The sequence below is a fragment of the Miniopterus schreibersii genome, assembly GCF_964146895.1.
Source record: "Miniopterus schreibersii genome assembly, chromosome: 18".
Lineage (NCBI taxonomy): Eukaryota > Metazoa > Chordata > Mammalia > Chiroptera > Miniopteridae > Miniopterus > Miniopterus schreibersii.
The window spans coordinates 2,686,683-2,702,437 of NC_138121.1; the positions used below are offsets into that span (position 1 = coordinate 2,686,683).

Consider the following 15,755-nt stretch of genomic DNA (forward strand, 5'->3'; position numbering starts at 1 on the left):
TACATCCCACGTCTGACTCATAGGCCAGTAGTGTGGGCCTCCCTTTAAAACGTGTTGGAATTTCACTCCATCTCGCTTCACCTGTCACCACCCTAATGCAAGCCACTGTCATCTATCACCCACCTGGTTTATTGCTGCAGCCTCCAAACCAGCTCAGCCCTCACCCCGCCCTCCCTACAGTTCATTCTCTGTGCAGCATCTGCAGGAATATTTATGGCAACCATGTCACTCCTGCTCTAAGCCCTCCAGCAGTTTGGGTGAAGGATGGGGGCCTGCAAACTGGAGTCTCCAATAATAGAAGAGGACTGGCCTACGGGGTCACTGGCTCTCCCTGCTCCAGCTGACTCAGTTTGTCTTCACAACAGAGGGCCTCTTCAGGGCTGTTCCGCCTGCAGAGGGGTCAGGTTTGCCTGGGCCTTCTTCCTGGGCCGTGGCACCTTCACCTTATACCTGCTCACAGGTGAGGTGCTGCCCAGGACCCCATGCTGGTGTGGGAGGAAGAAGCTTGGAAGGCCAGAGGGTCCTGCACCGACATCGCTACCCCCACTGTGATCTTCATGAGAAAGCAGGCCACCCTCGGAGCAGAGCTATCTGTGAACTCATTTATCAGCTGAGGATGTGGGCTTGTCTTCCCCTCACAGACTTTTACAGTTGTCATTCTCCACCTCTGCCTGCCCTGAGCATAAGCTCTAAGCGGGTATCCAGGACACTGAGCCCTCCACTGCCCACCCGCCCCTTCCTCCCTCCAGGCCTGGCGTCCGTGCCTCCAGCTCCTTCCTCCTTCAGGCCCAGACATCATGGAGACCCTAGAGTGGGCCCCCCCAGACCGGAAAGTTGCAGCAGCCAGCCACAGGAAAGCATGACGCATCCCCCAACTGTCCCCTCTGGCCACATCCCTCCTCCCATTTAACACACACCTTGGCCTCATTTGCCACCTCCGCCTCTGAGCCCCCAAGCCTCTCTCAGCTCTTCCGGAAGCCCCCTCTGGTGTTGAGGGCTCCGAGGGCGTCAGCTATAGAACCTGAGATAGAGAGGCATGTTCTGAACTGTCGACCAAACCTCTGATGACACCCTTCCCACCACACACTGTGGGTGAGACCAGGACCTCCAGGAAGGGAGACGTTCGCAGCACAACCCAGGAAGGGAGGACTTGTGTGAGTCGGCTGCCGGGAACTGAACTGGGTGAAACAGAACCAGCCTGGTCTTAGGAGCACAGGCCCCCGAGTGGCCCCTACTGCTTGCTGGCTGCTTTGTTTTTTGAGCGCAGAGGACCCTGGAGTCAGGGCGTACAGCCTCCTCTCTCAGAGACCCAGGAGTCTGGATCACCAGCCCCTTCATCCTTCGGGACCCGGAAACCCAGCGCCCACAGTCATGGAGCCCTGTCGGTCCGTGGCCCTGCTGGTGGGGTCCCTGGCCCTGACCTCTGCCCTTGTTGCTCTGAGCACGGATTTCTGGTTCGTGGCCATTGGGCCCCACTATTCAGCTCACTCTGGCCTCTGGCCGGATGGGAATCCGCAGTCAGTAGCAGGTAAGGGGGAGTGGTCTGTCTTGTCTGGGGGGATAGTGGAGAAGAGCCGGAGGGCACAGCCCTCAGAGGTCTCCTCTGTGAGCAGGCTACATCCATGTGACGCAGACCTTCAACATTCTGGCTGTCCTGTGTGGCGTGGCGTCTGTGGGCCTCCTGGTCCTGTCCTGCATTCCCTCGCTGTCCGCACCGGGCCGCGGGCCCCTTGTCTCGTCCATCACAGCTTTTGTTGCAGGTGAGAAATCTGGGCTGCCCGTGGGCACTGGGCACTGTGAGTTCCTGCAGAGGGGCTGAGCAGTCTTCTGTCTTTTGTCCCAGCCCTCTTTATGCTGGTGGCCATGGCGGTCTACACTGGTGAGCGGTGGAACCAACCTCGACACCCCCAGATCCAGTCCTCCTTCTCCTGGTCCTTCTACCTGGGCTGGGTCTCGGTTCCCTTATGGCTCAGTGCAGGTGACTGCTGCCCCAAGGGCTCGGGAGGGCCCACTGGGGGCTCTGAGGGAGCAGGGAGGGGGCAGGTGCTAACCCTCCTCTGTCACCCCAGGTGGCCTGGGTCTGGTTGCTCACAGCCGTGTCCCCCGGCCTGGCTATGACACCTTGTGAGCACAGGTGAAGAGAGCAGGTGGGTTGGAGAACATCGTCTGGAGCTTCCGGATCGCCTGGCCCTCCCCCCGCCCCCCCCCTTCCACAGCCCCTATGTTGGTTTCTCTATCCATTCAACAACACTTTGCTGCAACCTGGTTATTCTGACATTAATTCAACCACGACACAAGCCAATGGCGCGTCAGCTCCATGGTGGGTGGACACTGGGCACCCAGAAAAGAGTCAGAAACCGCCTCCTGCTCTCAGGGGGCTCCCGTGCAGTGTGGACTCGGGCCCTGCCCACATCCCTTCTCCCCTTCCCTAGCCTTTGTCTGTCTTCTGTTTCCGTCTCTCTTCCTTGATCTCCTCGATCTATTCTTCCCTGTGCCTTTCTTGCTCTAGCACCTTCCTTCCCGCTCCCTCTCTGTCCCCCACCTGAGCCCTAGTTTCCTCTGTTCATTTCATTAATCCATCCGCTCCTTCTGCTGGCTTTCTGCTGAGCCTCGCTGGGAACACTGACAGGAGTCAGACCCAGGTCCTGCCCACCAGGGGCTGCGAGTCTGGTGGCGGGGCGAGGTGTTGATACAGGCAGGGGGACAGGCACGGCCAGGGGGACAGGCACGGCCCAGGAAGGGCGTGGGGCAAAGGGTGATTGTGTTGTGGGGGGTGGAGGTGAGCTTTTCCAGGGAGGGGGTGTTTAGGGACTTCTTGAGGGCCAGGAAAGGTAATCCAGGCAGAAGGACTCCAAGGTGGAGGCATGAAAAGGCCGAAGTGTTCGGAAGATAAACAGCGATTTGTGGCTGGGATGTGGAATGTGGGGGTGTAGGGTAGAAAATGAGGACAGAGTGGTGGTGGGTGGGAGCCAGGACCCCTAATGCCACAACTGACTTTCTCCTGAGGGGAGCCAGGATGAGAGCAGAGGAGGGTCAGTGCCAGCTCCCGGGGCCAGCAAGCCCTCTCTGGGGCATCCAGAGAGGCTGAAAGGGAGAGGAGAGCTTGGCAATGCAACAGGTGGGACAGGAGTTAGGACAGGGCCTGACAGAACAGGGCGTGAGGTGGAAAGGAGGGAAGGAGCCAGAAAGATACAGGGAGCAGGAGGAACCAGACTTGGGGAACCCAGTTCCCCAAGTGGGGTGAGGAGAGGGAAGGGTGCAAGGATAGTGCCCAGGGGTGGGATGGTGAGGTCTTCCCTGGTTTGGTGGAAGATGCTAAGCTCAGGTAGGAGGTGGCTGAGTGCCAGATGTCTGGGAGACGGGCAGGAGCAGGCAAAGACTCCAGACCAAAGCTGGGAGAGAGACCAGGGCTGGAGATGGAGTTTGGGGTGTTCTCAGAGCACTGTGGCCACTGGAGCTGCGGGCCACTCACCTGGTAGAAGGTGCAGGATGTAGGGAGCAGGAGCGGCAGGAGCCTGCGTAGGGGCCTGGGAGGCACAGTCCGAGTTGGGGACCAGGAACACTTATGGGGTCAAGGGAAGAGAAGTTTTTAGAAGGACGTGGTCTACCGTGTCCTGTCCCTTAGGCTTCCCCCAGACCTGCCGTCTGACTCTGAGCTGTCACTTTGCTGGGAGAGATGCCTGTGTGGATGGGTGGGTGGGTGGTTATCTCTTTAAATGGCCCTGGGGAGAGGGGTTCTGGAACCCCTGCTGCCTCACAGAGACTGACCAGTCTCCCTTCCGCCACCCCTCTGCACTCTGCCTCTAAGAAGTCCTGGGAGCTGGCTGTGAGTCACTTAGGGGGTGTGGGGCGTGGGGCGTGGGAGTGCACTGGACAGGCCAAAGGGACATCCCACTGGGGGGTGGGGGCCTCTAGAAGGCAGGGAGCTTCCTAAACTGTGACTCCTGGGGGGCGGGAAAGGCCTCAGAGTCCCCAGGCAGGGGTGCTGGGTATCGGCTGGGGTGTCGAGAGACATGTGGGAGGGGGTCCCAGGGAGCCTGGAGAGGGGTCTGGGGTGCGAGGGGTGTTGGCCAACCCTGCGTGTGTGGCCCCAGGAAGCAGCCTCCTTAGCATGGGGGTGAAGTGGAGCCTTCAGTTTGGGGGCACCATACTGGGCCTCCTGACCAACGTCCTCACGATTCTCTCCACGGCCACCAACTACTGGATCCGTTTCCACGGAGGACACAGTGGCCTGTGGCAGGATTGTAATGACGGCGTCTGCTCTAACATCCCCTGCCAAGGTGAGGCTCAGGCTCCAGGGGTCAGCCCCCCACTCCACAGACAGCCCAGCGCTGAGCGCGGCTGGCCCCCTCCCCTGACACAAAGGCGGGGCGCATCCTGCGGGGGCCCCCACCCCGCTCCTTCCACGCCAGCCTCGGATCCAGCCGCCCCTCCGTGACCAAGGCCACGGAGAACACGACCCCCCCTCGTGACAGCTTTCGAACCCCCCCTCCCGCACCCCGACTCCGCTGCGGGCGGGCGGGGCGGCGCGGGCGCGGGGCTGAGGCTCCGGCTCCCGCAGCCACGCTGGCGGTGACGGCGGCGAGCATGGTGCTGGCGGCGGGCTTCGGCGTCGTGGGCTTGGTGATGGGGCTGCAGATTCTGTATCACGGGGGCGACGTGCGGGGCAGGACTACGAGCGCCGTCTTCTTCGTCTGCGGTGAGGCGGGCGCGGGCCCCACGCGGAGCAGAGGGCGCGGGCCCCACGCGGAGCAGAGGGCGCGGAGGCTCGGCCTGGGGCGCGCGGAAGGGAGCCAAGGGGCGGGGCCGGGGCGCCCGCCACGGGCAGGCGCTGGAGGGGGCGGGGCCGAGGGGCCCGGAGGGCGTGGCCTGCTCAAGCCGGGCGGACTGGGCGTGGCCTGGGGCGTGGCCGGCGCGAGCTGGGGCGGGGCGTGGCCTGGCGGGGCGCGGCCTGGGTGTGGCCCGGATGGCGCCCCGGCCGCGCTGACGCGGCGGGTGGGCGGGGCCAGGCTTGCTGCTGATGATCGCTCTGACCGGCTACACCGTGAAGACTGCGTGGAAAAGCGACGTCTTTTTCTCCTGGTCCTATTTTTTGGGGTGGCTGGCCTTACCATTCTCTATTCTCGCGGGTAACTTGGACAGCGGGAAGAGGGTGGAGGAGACCACCCAGGGGAACCTCCTCCCGCAGAGCCTCCCCAGCCGCCCTTCCAGGAAACCCCACTTTGACCTCCCGGGAACTCCCCCACATGCTCCAGTCCGCTCCCGGGTCCTTCCGCAGACCCGGCAGAGGCGCCCTGCGAGCCCCAAACCCCAGGCCCCGGGCCCTCCGGGCCACCGCCCCGGGACACACCGCCCTCCCCCGCCTCCTCTCCCCTCCCGCCAGGCTTCTGCTTCCTGCTGGCGGACATGATCTTGCAGAGCACGGAAGCCATCAGCGGGTTCCCCGTGTGCTTGTGACCGCGGCTGCCTGGCGCAGAATAAAGGAACGGCTACCACAGCTGCGGCCCCGCCTGCCTTTCTGGGGGATGTGAGGACTCGGGCACGGGCGACAGGAACACACGTGGGAACGTGACCGTGAAGAACACGGGGCCTCGGACACGGGGGTCCATAGAGGCTCAGGGAGGACCTAAGGGCTCGAACCTACAGGGAACACGGAGGCCTGCGGGACCGGGGCAGGGAGACACGAACGTGGAGGGGGCCGGGGACACGGGGGAGTGGAGTCGGGAGGGGACAGGGGCGCGTGGAGAGGATGTAGGAACACGGGCATGGAGAAAATGGGGAGACAGACACCGGAGGACGCAGACGTGGGGGCCTCGGCACGGGGCGCGACTCTGAGGCGCGAGGAAGAGGCAGGGAACTGGGGCGGGGGTAGGTCCGAGGACGCTAGGAAAAGTTTGGGGCGAAGGGGAGGAGTCCGCCGTGGGAGCGCCTCCCTCCCGGCAAAGACCTTTCCCCTAGTTCCCTGCCACGCCCCCTCCAAGAAGCCTGTCACTTACCCTCCGGGTTCCGCCTCCCTCTCTGGAAGCCGCTTCCCATTGGTCCCCCTCTGCTTGACACACCTCCCTCGCTCCGGCCTTCCGATTGGTCCTCTGTCGGGGCGGAGGCGGGCCGCGGAGGTTGACAGGCTGGCGGCCGGGGCGCAGGCGCAGAGAAGGCCGAGGAGGCGGGGCGTCGGGGCCGAGAAGCCGAGGTGCAGCCTGACCCCCAAGGGTGGCCGCGGCTGGAAGATGGCGGAGCTGCGCGCGCTCGTGGCTGTCAAGAGGGTCATCGACTTCGCCGTGAAGGTGACCGGGCCCCCCCCTCCCACCTCCCTGTGCCCTGAGGCCGTGCGATTCCGGGGTCACTAGTGCACCCTGTATGGGGGGTTCTTCTCGTAACCTCTGATCTCTAGCCTCTCCCCTCCAAACGTCAAAGTCACACCTGAGGGCAAAGATCAAGGCCTGTGAGGCTCTGACATCCGCTCGCTCCGCTGGGGTTACGACCCCGCCTCTGAACTCAGCGTCTCAGTAACTGGGTGCAGGGCGAGTGATGGCCTCTGTCTCCCACCTGCTGGTGGAGTCACGGCCCCTGTGTAACACACGGAGACACTGAGGCACAGAGAGGCCCCTGAGCCGGGAAGGGGCAGAGCAGAGGTGCCTGTCCGGGCCCTCCCGACCCCTCACCCCACCAGGGCTTTGCACACAAGCCATGCTTCTACCCACGAGGCTGCACTGCAAACCCTCTGACCATTGCAGTGCAGGAGACGTGCCATCAAGGGGCTCAGACCGGGTGCCAGGGGAGCCCCGAGGATGTGTCCCACCCTACATAGCTGGAAGGGAGGGAAGAGTGTGTGCCCCAGACGAAAGCCCGTCTGATGAGTTGTTGGGATGGCTCCCATCCTCCATGGGACGCCTCGGGGGACGGCTCTGAGAGCCTGGCTTGTCCCCAGAGAGAAGCTGGTGGGGACAGAGGTGAAGCAGACACACTCCCGCAGGCCACTTTCTTTCAGGACTTGACCTAAACCAGACAAGGTGGTGGCTGCCCAACCATGTCTGCCCCCTGCCCATCCATGTCTGTGCCCCGCTTGCCTTTATGTCCCCAGCATAGATCCTCTGTGTCCCCAGCATTGCCCTGCACAGGACCTGGCATGCTGGAGGCCTCAGGGTGGGTGAAACTGGGGCCCCTGCCAGGTTGGGGTACGTGGTGGGGAGGAGGGCCCAGGAGCCAGGTCTGGGCATGAAAACTTCAGCGATCATAACAGCTCGTATTTGGTGGACACTTAACTGTTCACCAGGTAGCATCCTAAGTCCTTGGCTGAGATGAACCCATTTAGCCCTTTCAGCACCCCCTAGATCAGCGATTTTCAGCCAGTGTGCCAGGGCACTGGTGTGCTGCAGAAATTTTTAAAACATGCAATATCTGACTATTTAGTCAGGGGCACTGACCTTTTCCCCCTTAGCTTGTCAAATAAAAATGAGAGCAGCCAACACAACCATAGCTGTCTGGTGTGAATGAATCGGAAGTACACTTTTTTTTTTTTGGTCAGATTGGCAAGAAAAAGGATCATGTATTTTTGGGTGTGCCGCAGAATTTGAGTAATTAGTTTGTGTGTGCCGTAAGATGAAAAAGGTTGAAAATTGCTGCTCTAGACTTATTAATCATGTTACACAGGCGGGGGGCTGAGGCCCGTGAGGGGTCTGTTACTTGCCTGGCCATCCAGCAGGCAGCGACAGGTAGTATTGAAACACAGGCCAGGCCTGCTCCAGTCTGCACTCTTCCCACTCCATGGGACAGCCGTCCCGCCTCCTGGCAGCTTTGGCAGCATATGGCAGGGGTGTGGCCTCCAAGCTTTTGGAGAGCTTCTCCTCTTGGATTTCTGGGATTCAGCTTTCCTAGTTTCCTCCCGCCTCTGACTGCTCCTTTGGGCTCCATAGTCCCCCTGGGCTCCTGTCAACCCTGATCTATCCCCAGCCCTGGTCCCTGGCCCGAGATGGCTGGGATTCTATCTGTCTCCCCTACCAGGCAGGCTCATGTTTAATCAGCTCTGGGTCCCAGCATCACCCAGCCCAGGGCCGGCAATGGGTGCCTCCGCTCTGTGTGCTGCGAGAGCAGAAAAGTGAAGCATCCTGGTATCGGCTCCTGAGCTTTCCCAAAGTGTGGGTGCTGTGTGCGCCTCCCGGGGCCCCCTCCATGGCATCCTGCCTCTATGGGTGTATCTGTTGATGTCCCTTTCTGAACAAATAAATGATTCAAACACTGGCAACAACCTAATCACCTTGCCAGACCCCGGGCACCCCTCCTTCCCTCACCTCCCACAGCCCATCAGCTGGGGATTGCACCCACTGCCTAGGTATGTGCCCTGACCGGGAATCAAACCCACAACCTCTTGCGTGTATACGGGGACAATGCTCCAACCAACTGAGCCCTAGCCAGGGCTGAAATGACTGTTTAAAAACGAGATGATGGTGATAGAAAATGACGGTTGTCCTTTTTCTCTTTCTCTCACCTTATAATGTTTCCGGTGCCTAAGGCACAGCCAGGCTGGGAAGCCCTGCTGGAATCCCAGATTCTCACTTCTGATTCTGTCCTGCCAGTGGGAGGGACAGCCACACCCACCATTCCCAGAGAGGAAGGTGCAGGGAAATAGTAAGAGTGTCCCAGCGTCCCCCAGCTGGGCTAGGACTGCTTTGGCCAGATGTTTGGTGGCAGCCACATGGGAGAAGAGAGAAGGCAGGCCCCAGGCTGGGTCTCGTGCAGGCTCCTCTGGGAGTCTCATCAGCCTCTTGAGCACAGAGAGCCTAGAGCCGAGGTCAGCATCCTCCCGGCTGGACAAATGTCCCACCAGAACCCTGAGAGTCCTCTTGGACTCTCCCTCCTCACCCCACCAAGCACCCTGTCGAGCACCAAGTTCTACCTCCAAAGACTTTTCCAGTCCTTCTGCCTCTCCGCCTCCACTGTCAAGGCTGCCCGAGCCACTATCATCTCTTGTTTCAATGACTCACAGCCGCCCAGTGGTCTCGCCACTTCTGCTCTTGCCATTTTTCCAATTTTCTTCATTAAGAACATACATGACCTTGTCCAGCTCAGGGCCAGGCACACAGCTGCTGCTCAGGGAAGATGCACCCCTGTGAGGAAAGGTTTGCTTGTCCCACTCCCACCTTCGCCCGTGGGGCAGAGAGGCCTTGAAGCTGGTGTTTTTCAAACTCTATCGTGACCATGTGTTGATCATTAAATCCATGTAGAGGGCTGACATTAGGGAAAAAAGAATAGCTCTGACCTGTGTGGCCTCCTCCCATGTACCGAAAGGTTGAGGGTTCCATTCTGGGTCAGGGCACATGCCCAGTTGTGCCCTGGATCCCCAGTAGGGGGCGTGCAGGAAGCAGCGGATAGATGTTTCCCGATCTCGCTCTCCCTTCCTCTCTCTCTAAAATCAATTAAAAAAAAAAAGAATAGAAAATGTCATGGTATAGTGTATAAAGTAAAGGTAAGTGTCCTTCATCGAGCCTCACATTGCAGTGGTATTTATATTTATATGTAAATATATATATGTATTTATAATACAGTTGGGGATATCATCAAATGTATTTCTCACTGTGGGTGACAATAAAACTTTGAGAAACGCTCTTTCAGGTCCAAGGAACAGCGACGGAGTAGGGACGAGCACATCAAATGCCCCTGGTGTCAGGGAATGCCTGCAGGAGAGGGTGAGAGGGCCACCCTCCGCCCGCCTGTAGTCTCAGCCCACTCTGTGCCTGGAGCTGTGGAGCCCTGGGCAAGGCCCTTCCATCTCCAGACCCCTGTTGTCCCCATCCAGCCTGTCCGAGGGTTGGTGCTGTGGCCCTGACCTCTGACCCCGTCCCTTCCCCTCCTGGCTGGACAGATCCGAGTGAAGCCGGACAAGACGGGTGTGGTGACAGATGGCGTGAAGCACTCCATGAACCCCTTCTGCGAGATCGCTGTGGAGGAGGCCGTGCGGCTCAAGGAGAAGAAGCTGGTGAAGGAGGTTATAGTTGTCAGCTGCGGGCCCAACCAGTGCCAGGTGCCAGGGCCTGGGAGGGGTGCTCAGCCTGGCCCCCTGGGTCTGAGGGAGGAGGGGCTGGGGGCCTGGACTCCTGGGTCTGAGGGAGGAGGGGGCTGAGGGCCTGACTTTGGGTCTGACAGAAGAAGAGGCTGGGGGCCAGGCTCCTGGATCCCCCTGGTGCTAGAAACGGGAGTCAAGCCCCCCCCCTCCTGGACAGGAGACCATCCGCACTGCTCTGGCCATGGGCGCAGACAGAGGCATCCATGTGGAGGTGCCGGCTGCAGAGGCAGATCGCCTGGGTCCCCTGCAGGTGGCCCGGGTCCTGGCCAAGCTGGCAGAGAAGGAGAAGGTGAACCTGGTGCTGCTGGGCAAGCAGGTGGGTGTGCTCAGCCCCTTCCCCCCCAGGCCTGCTCCATCCCTGCCTGGGAGCTGGGAGGAGTGAGGCCAGAGGCAGGTGACCAGGCCCAGGTGCAGGCACTCCAGGCTGAGCAGCTTTCGACTTTGCTGTCCCTGCTGGAGAGTTTCAACAGGAAGGCAGGGTCACTGTGGGCTTCAGAAAGTCCCCTTGGAGTCCTAGGAGGTGAGATTGGGACCCTGGAGGCCATGATGATGGTCCAAGTGGGAGAAAAGGAGGCCTGGGCCAGGGCTGATGGGACAGAGCAGAGACAGATGTAGCTAGAGGGTCAGGGATCCCGTAGGGAGTGAGGGGGAGGGAGGAGGGAGGGACCGTGCCAGGCAGGCTTGGAGGCACAGAGACAGGTGGGGGTGGGGCATCCACATGGGTTCTGAGTGAGGCCTGGGCCTGAGCAGAGATCTGAGGCCTTTGGAGGGTGCTCAGGAGCCATGGGGGCTCTGTGAGTGGGAGAAGCGAGACCAGCTGTGGATTCAGTCCATGAGCAATGGGCTGGAAGGGGAGAGACTAGAGACCTGGGGTTTAGGGAGGAGACTGGGGGCTAACAGACTGCACTGGGGTGAGAACTTATCTAGAACCTTCCCAGCACACAGCACTCCTGGCCAAGGCAGGTGTGCCTTCCAGCTCATCCTTCCCCCAGAACACCCAGGGGGACCTCCCTTGGGGGTAGTCTCCCCACCCCACCCCATCCCATCTGAGGACAGACCTGGTGGCCTTACCCAGGGGAAGGGCAGAGGGGGGCCATCGGAAGAGCCTCAGACAGACAGGAGTTGGACTGGGAGGTCATGAGGCAGGGAGGAGGCTGAGAAAGAAGGTCAGAGACAGCGAGATGAGAGGGTTGCAGAGAACAGGGGAGGCTCAGAGGTAGAGCCAGGGCCCCAGCTGGGGGAGACCAGGATTCCAGATGCCCGTCAGCCCCTGGGGAGAGGGGGAGACTAACGGGTCCAATTAGGTCATAGGATGTCCTGCCCAAGTCAGGCAGTAGAAAACAGAGAGAGATGACAGTAGGGGAGTTAAACTCCAAATCAGGAAATTGAGGCAGAGTCTAACCACAGAAGAGGCCAAAAAGGCAGGGGCTGGGTGGGGCTCAGGTGTCACACAGGCTCCCCAGGTAACAGGTGCTGGCGACTATTGAAGCTTCCTGCATTTGCTAGTGGGTTTCAGACTCTGATGTCCTGCTTGTCAGGGACAGCTCCGGGGGTCTGGGCCTCCTGGGGCCCGGGGAGATGCTGGATGAACCGATGGGGATGCTCTTTGTTGTAGGCGGCAGAATCACAACTCAAACTGGCTTAAGCCAAAAAGTGAATTTAATAGCTCATGTGAGGAGAGCTTCAGGCACAGCTTGATCCAGGATCACACATGTGCTCTATACTCTGCTCCTCTGTCTTGGCTTCACTCTCTGCATCTCCAGGCTTACATCCCACCAACCCAGCGACGCCAGGAGAAAGATAAGAGCCTCTTTCCCAAGTGCTCCAGCAAAGCTTCCAGGGCTGACTCTCCATTGGTCCCGTTAGAGTCGTGTATTCATCCCTGAGCCAATCTCTGGAGTCAGGGATAGAATGTTCTCATTGGCCCAGAACCCATTCATTTGGTTCCCTAGTGTGGCCCTCCCAGCCCTGGCTCACAGGAGGCTTCTGTGAATAGACAGGGCAGAGATTTGGCATTGGGGATGCCAGATACCCTCATGTGCCCCCTGGTCGAGTGACTGCCTGTCTCTTGGCCCCTGTGAGGGGATGGGATCACTTCAGACCAGAAGTCAGCAAACTGTGGCTCATGGAGACAACAATTTTGTAAATAAAGTTTTATTGGAACACTGCTGCACCCATTCGTTTAGGCAGACAGGTGTTGTCTATGGCTGCTCATTCACTATAGCAGCGGAGTTGAGGCGCTGGGATAGAGACCACAGGATATTCACTCTCTGGCCTGTTGTAGACAAAGGCCCCAGGGATGGGCGAGAAACCCCACTGTCATATAGTTTTCTCTCTTTCCCCACTCAGGCCATTGATGATGACTGTAACCAGACGGGACAGATGACAGCTGGATTTCTGGACTGGCCACAGGTGAGGCTGGATGGGGATGGGGAGCTCCTGCCGAGGGTCAGGACACTGGGCCTCATCAGGGCCTTCACATGCTCCATCCCCATGAGCCCTGCTGCTCCTGTCACACCAAACTCATTCCTGCCTCAGGGCCTTTGCACTTGCTATTCCCTCAGCTGGAACATGGTTCCCTCAGACTGCCTCAGGGCTTTTCACTCCCCTCCTTCAGGTAGAGACCTCTCAGACATCACCTCTTCAGAGAGGCCCACCTTGCCCACCCTCTGTGAGGTACTCACGCTCCCTCCAAACTCCAGGTTCCCCAGTCCCCACCTCTGCCAGTCCAATAGAAATGCAAGCCACAGAGGTAATTTAAAATTTTTCATGGCCATGCTAAAAAGGAGAGAAAAACTGGCAAAATTAATTGTAATGATATTTTTAACCTAATATATCTTAAATATCATTTCAACATGTAATCAATATAAAAAGTAATGATCTATTTTGTATTCTTTTTTAAAAATCTTTTACATTTCTGTATCTTTATTAATTTTATTTTATTTTTCAATTACAGCTTATATTCAATATTATTTTGTGTTAGTTTCAGGTGTACAGTATAATAGTTAGACAATCATACACTTTACAGAGTGTTTCCCCAACATTTCCAGTACCTACCTGGCACCATACGCGGCTCTGACAATATTACTGACTGTGCTCCCTGTGCTGTACTTTATATCCCCGTGACTATTTTGTAACAACCAATTTATCCTTCTCAATCCCTTCACCCTCTTCCCCCAGCCCCCAACTGCCCCCCATTCTTTTTTCTTTTTGTATGAAATTTTCCAAATCCAGTGGGTATTTCATATTGACAGTACATCTCAATTCAGATGATAAATTTCCACTAGAAATACTTGATTTAGAGACCTAGAATGCTCCACTGAAAAAGTAGATTCATACACCCACGTTTTTCCAAACAGACTTAAACATTTTCTAATAACTGCATTGAGTATCTTTTTAAAAACAGCTTTGTTGAGCTATAACTGACCTACAAAAAACTGCACATGCTTAAAGTGTACAATTTGGTCATCTTTGAACACGTATACACCCATGAAGTCATTACCACAATCCTGATCACCTATCTCGCTTACCGGTTTTCAAATTTAAAATAATTAGGTCAAATGAAAAATCCCACCCTCCCTCCGTTGCGCTAGCCACGTTCCACACACTCAGAAGCCCCTCGTGGCCAGTCGCTGGTGGCCTTCCCTGCTAGGATAAGCGCCCTCTCAAGCTGAGCAGGGCCTGGTTGGTCGTTTTCACAGTATATCCCCAGAGCTGGACTCATGGGCACTCGAAGGAGACCGAGCATAATGGGACATTTCAACTAAGTCCTGAAAGATGTCCAGCTAAGGGAATGGGGAGAACAGATCGGTTAGACGGTGCGGTCAGGAAACAATGAATCAGGACTGAGGGGCAGAGGGGCCTTGACCAGAGCATGGGCACTGAGCCAAGAAGGTGAGGCCCCAGAGGATGTTTCGAGGGTGGAGGTAAGCGCACAAGGCTGTTGTCAGCCCAGCAGAGGGGCCTTGAAGGGAGCTCCTGGGGACGGAATGGTGTGTAGGCGAGAGCATGACATGGAGCGTAGAGCCGGACCGCCCGCTTTCAGATTTGCCAGCTCTGAGTGACAGTGGGAATGTCTTTGAGCCTCTCTCTGCCTCAGTTTTCCTCATCTGTAAAGTGGGGATAACAACATTTCCCTCGTAGAATTCCTATGAGGATCCAATGACTTAATTCATTTAAGTTGCTTAGAACAGCACCCGATATTCTACGCACGTTCATTATTAAGGCAGGGAGACCCACTGGCAGGTTCAGGACGGTGGGACCTATGCCTTGGCTTCCAGTGAAAGCGAATACACCCCCCTAGGTTGTCGAGACCCCTTTCTGTGGCTTACCCCAGCTTTGAATTCACGTCTACAGAGCACCCTGCAGGAGACTCCCTCTCCAGTTGTCATTTGTTCACGCTTCTGCGCGCACTCCTCAGAGTGGCCTATGGAGGACAGCCCGGGCCTGCCCTGAATTAATCTCCCCACTCCCCCCACGCTGTCTCTCCCCAGGGCACCTTCGCCTCCCAGTTGACGCTGGAAGGGGACAAGATGAAAGTGGAGAGGGAGATTGACGGGGGCCTGGAGACCCTGCGCCTGAAGCTGCCTGCGGTGGTGACCGCTGACCTGCGGCTCAATGAGCCCCGATATGCCACGCTGCCCAACATCATGGTGAGCCCCTGGTGGATGGGTCAGTGAGGGCCTGCGAGTGGGGTACACTGAGGGCCCGGGAATGCGTGAGTGCTGCAGGCCCTGTGCCTCCCTGGTGGTCAGGTGGGAGGAGACAGGATCCAAGGGACATCTCATCCAAAGGAAGGGATCACTGGTCATTTTGTCTAACACAGAGGGCTCACTGGGTCATCTATGCCAATAATGAGAGCTCCAGGGGGTGTTTTGGCTAAGCAGGGGGTGCTGTTCACCTCAGCCAACAGAAAGGCTTCATTAGACAGTAAAGGAGGGTTCCCCTTATCATTACAGCCAGTAGGAGCAGTTCATTCTCTAATCCTAGCCAGAGGAGGGTTTACTGGGTCTCTCAGCCAGAGGGGAGAGTTCAGTGGGTTATCTTGGCCAGTAGGACAGCCTCAATGAGTCATCTCAGCCAATAGGGAGAGTTCAGTGGGTCATCTCAGCCATAAGGTGGGTTCTGTGGGTCATCTCATCCAATCAGATGGGTTCACTGAGTCACCTCAGCCAATAGGGTGAGTTTAATGGGTCAGTTTGACCAAAAGTCCAATGAGTTATTACTGCCAGAGGATGAGTTTGCCAGTTCATTCCAGCCAGTGAAGACTGTTGACTAAAGTAGAACTCTCACAATAGGAGGGCTTCCCAGGACATCCCAGCCAACAGGAATTGTCCACACCAGATGTGGCCCTACAAGGGGTCGTATGTGTCCTGGCTGGTGGGTAGATCCAGAAGGGTTCAGCAGATATGGCACCTACGGGGGCTGCAGGAGGGTGGGCAGGAGATTCAGCAGCTTTGTGAACTGTGGCTTCCTGTCTGTAGAAAGCCAAAAAGAAGAAGATCGAGGTCCTCAAGGCCGCGGACCTGGGTGTGGACCTGACCTCCAAGCTGTCTGTGGTGAGTGTGGAGGATCCGCCCCAGCGCACGGCTGGCGTCAAGGTGGAGACTACGGAGGACCTGGTGGCCAAGTTGAAGGAGATAGGGCGGATTTGAGCCCCTTCCATGAAACTTGGCAATAAAACTATGACTCTTGA

General features: G+C 57.9%; 3 protein-coding genes across 3 annotated transcripts; all 3 read left to right on the plus strand.

Annotated features, from left to right (window-relative positions):
* The first annotated feature begins 1,014 nt into the window (after nt 1–1,014).
* On the plus strand, nt 1,015–2,300 carry NKG7 (natural killer cell granule protein 7). Its single transcript, XM_081119584.1, has 4 exons — nt 1,015–1,528; nt 1,614–1,760; nt 1,844–1,978; nt 2,070–2,300. Exons 1-4 carry the CDS (start codon nt 1,372–1,374, stop codon nt 2,126–2,128), a joined length of 498 nt encoding a protein of 165 aa, XP_080975710.1. The 5' UTR covers nt 1,015–1,371; the 3' UTR covers nt 2,129–2,300.
* A 1,811-nt stretch (nt 2,301–4,111) lies between these two features.
* CLDND2 (claudin domain containing 2) lies at nt 4,112–5,644 on the plus strand (the record flags this gene model as incomplete). The annotated part of the gene is made up of 4 exons (XM_081119122.1): nt 4,112–4,280; nt 4,562–4,699; nt 5,010–5,129; nt 5,384–5,644. 4 exons carry the CDS (start codon nt 4,112–4,114, stop codon nt 5,455–5,457), a joined length of 501 nt encoding a protein of 166 aa, XP_080975248.1. The 3' UTR covers nt 5,458–5,644.
* A 456-nt stretch (nt 5,645–6,100) lies between these two features.
* On the plus strand, nt 6,101–15,755 carry ETFB (electron transfer flavoprotein subunit beta). The gene is made up of 6 exons (XM_081119121.1): nt 6,101–6,284; nt 9,860–10,018; nt 10,218–10,376; nt 12,410–12,472; nt 14,554–14,712; nt 15,544–15,755. Exons 1-6 carry the CDS (start codon nt 6,228–6,230, stop codon nt 15,712–15,714), a joined length of 768 nt encoding a protein of 255 aa, XP_080975247.1. The 5' UTR covers nt 6,101–6,227; the 3' UTR covers nt 15,715–15,755.

Excerpts from the sequence above, each read along its gene's own strand:
- NKG7 (XM_081119584.1), top strand. The coding sequence starts at position 1,372 with ATGGAGCCCTGTCGGTCCGTGGCCCTGCTGGTGGGGTCCCTGGCCCTG. Across the intron at positions 1,529-1,613 it reads GAATCCGCAGTCAGTAGCAG|GCTACATCCATGTGACGCAG; the intron begins GTAAGGGGGAGT and ends CTCTGTGAGCAG. Across the intron at positions 1,761-1,843 it reads CATCACAGCTTTTGTTGCAG|CCCTCTTTATGCTGGTGGCC; the intron begins GTGAGAAATCTG and ends CTTTTGTCCCAG.
- ETFB (XM_081119121.1), top strand. The coding sequence starts at position 6,228 with ATGGCGGAGCTGCGCGCGCTCGTGGCTGTCAAGAGGGTCATCGACTTC. Across the intron at positions 10,377-12,409 it reads TGGTGCTGCTGGGCAAGCAG|GCCATTGATGATGACTGTAA; the intron begins GTGGGTGTGCTC and ends TTCCCCACTCAG. Across the intron at positions 12,473-14,553 it reads GATTTCTGGACTGGCCACAG|GGCACCTTCGCCTCCCAGTT; the intron begins GTGAGGCTGGAT and ends GTCTCTCCCCAG.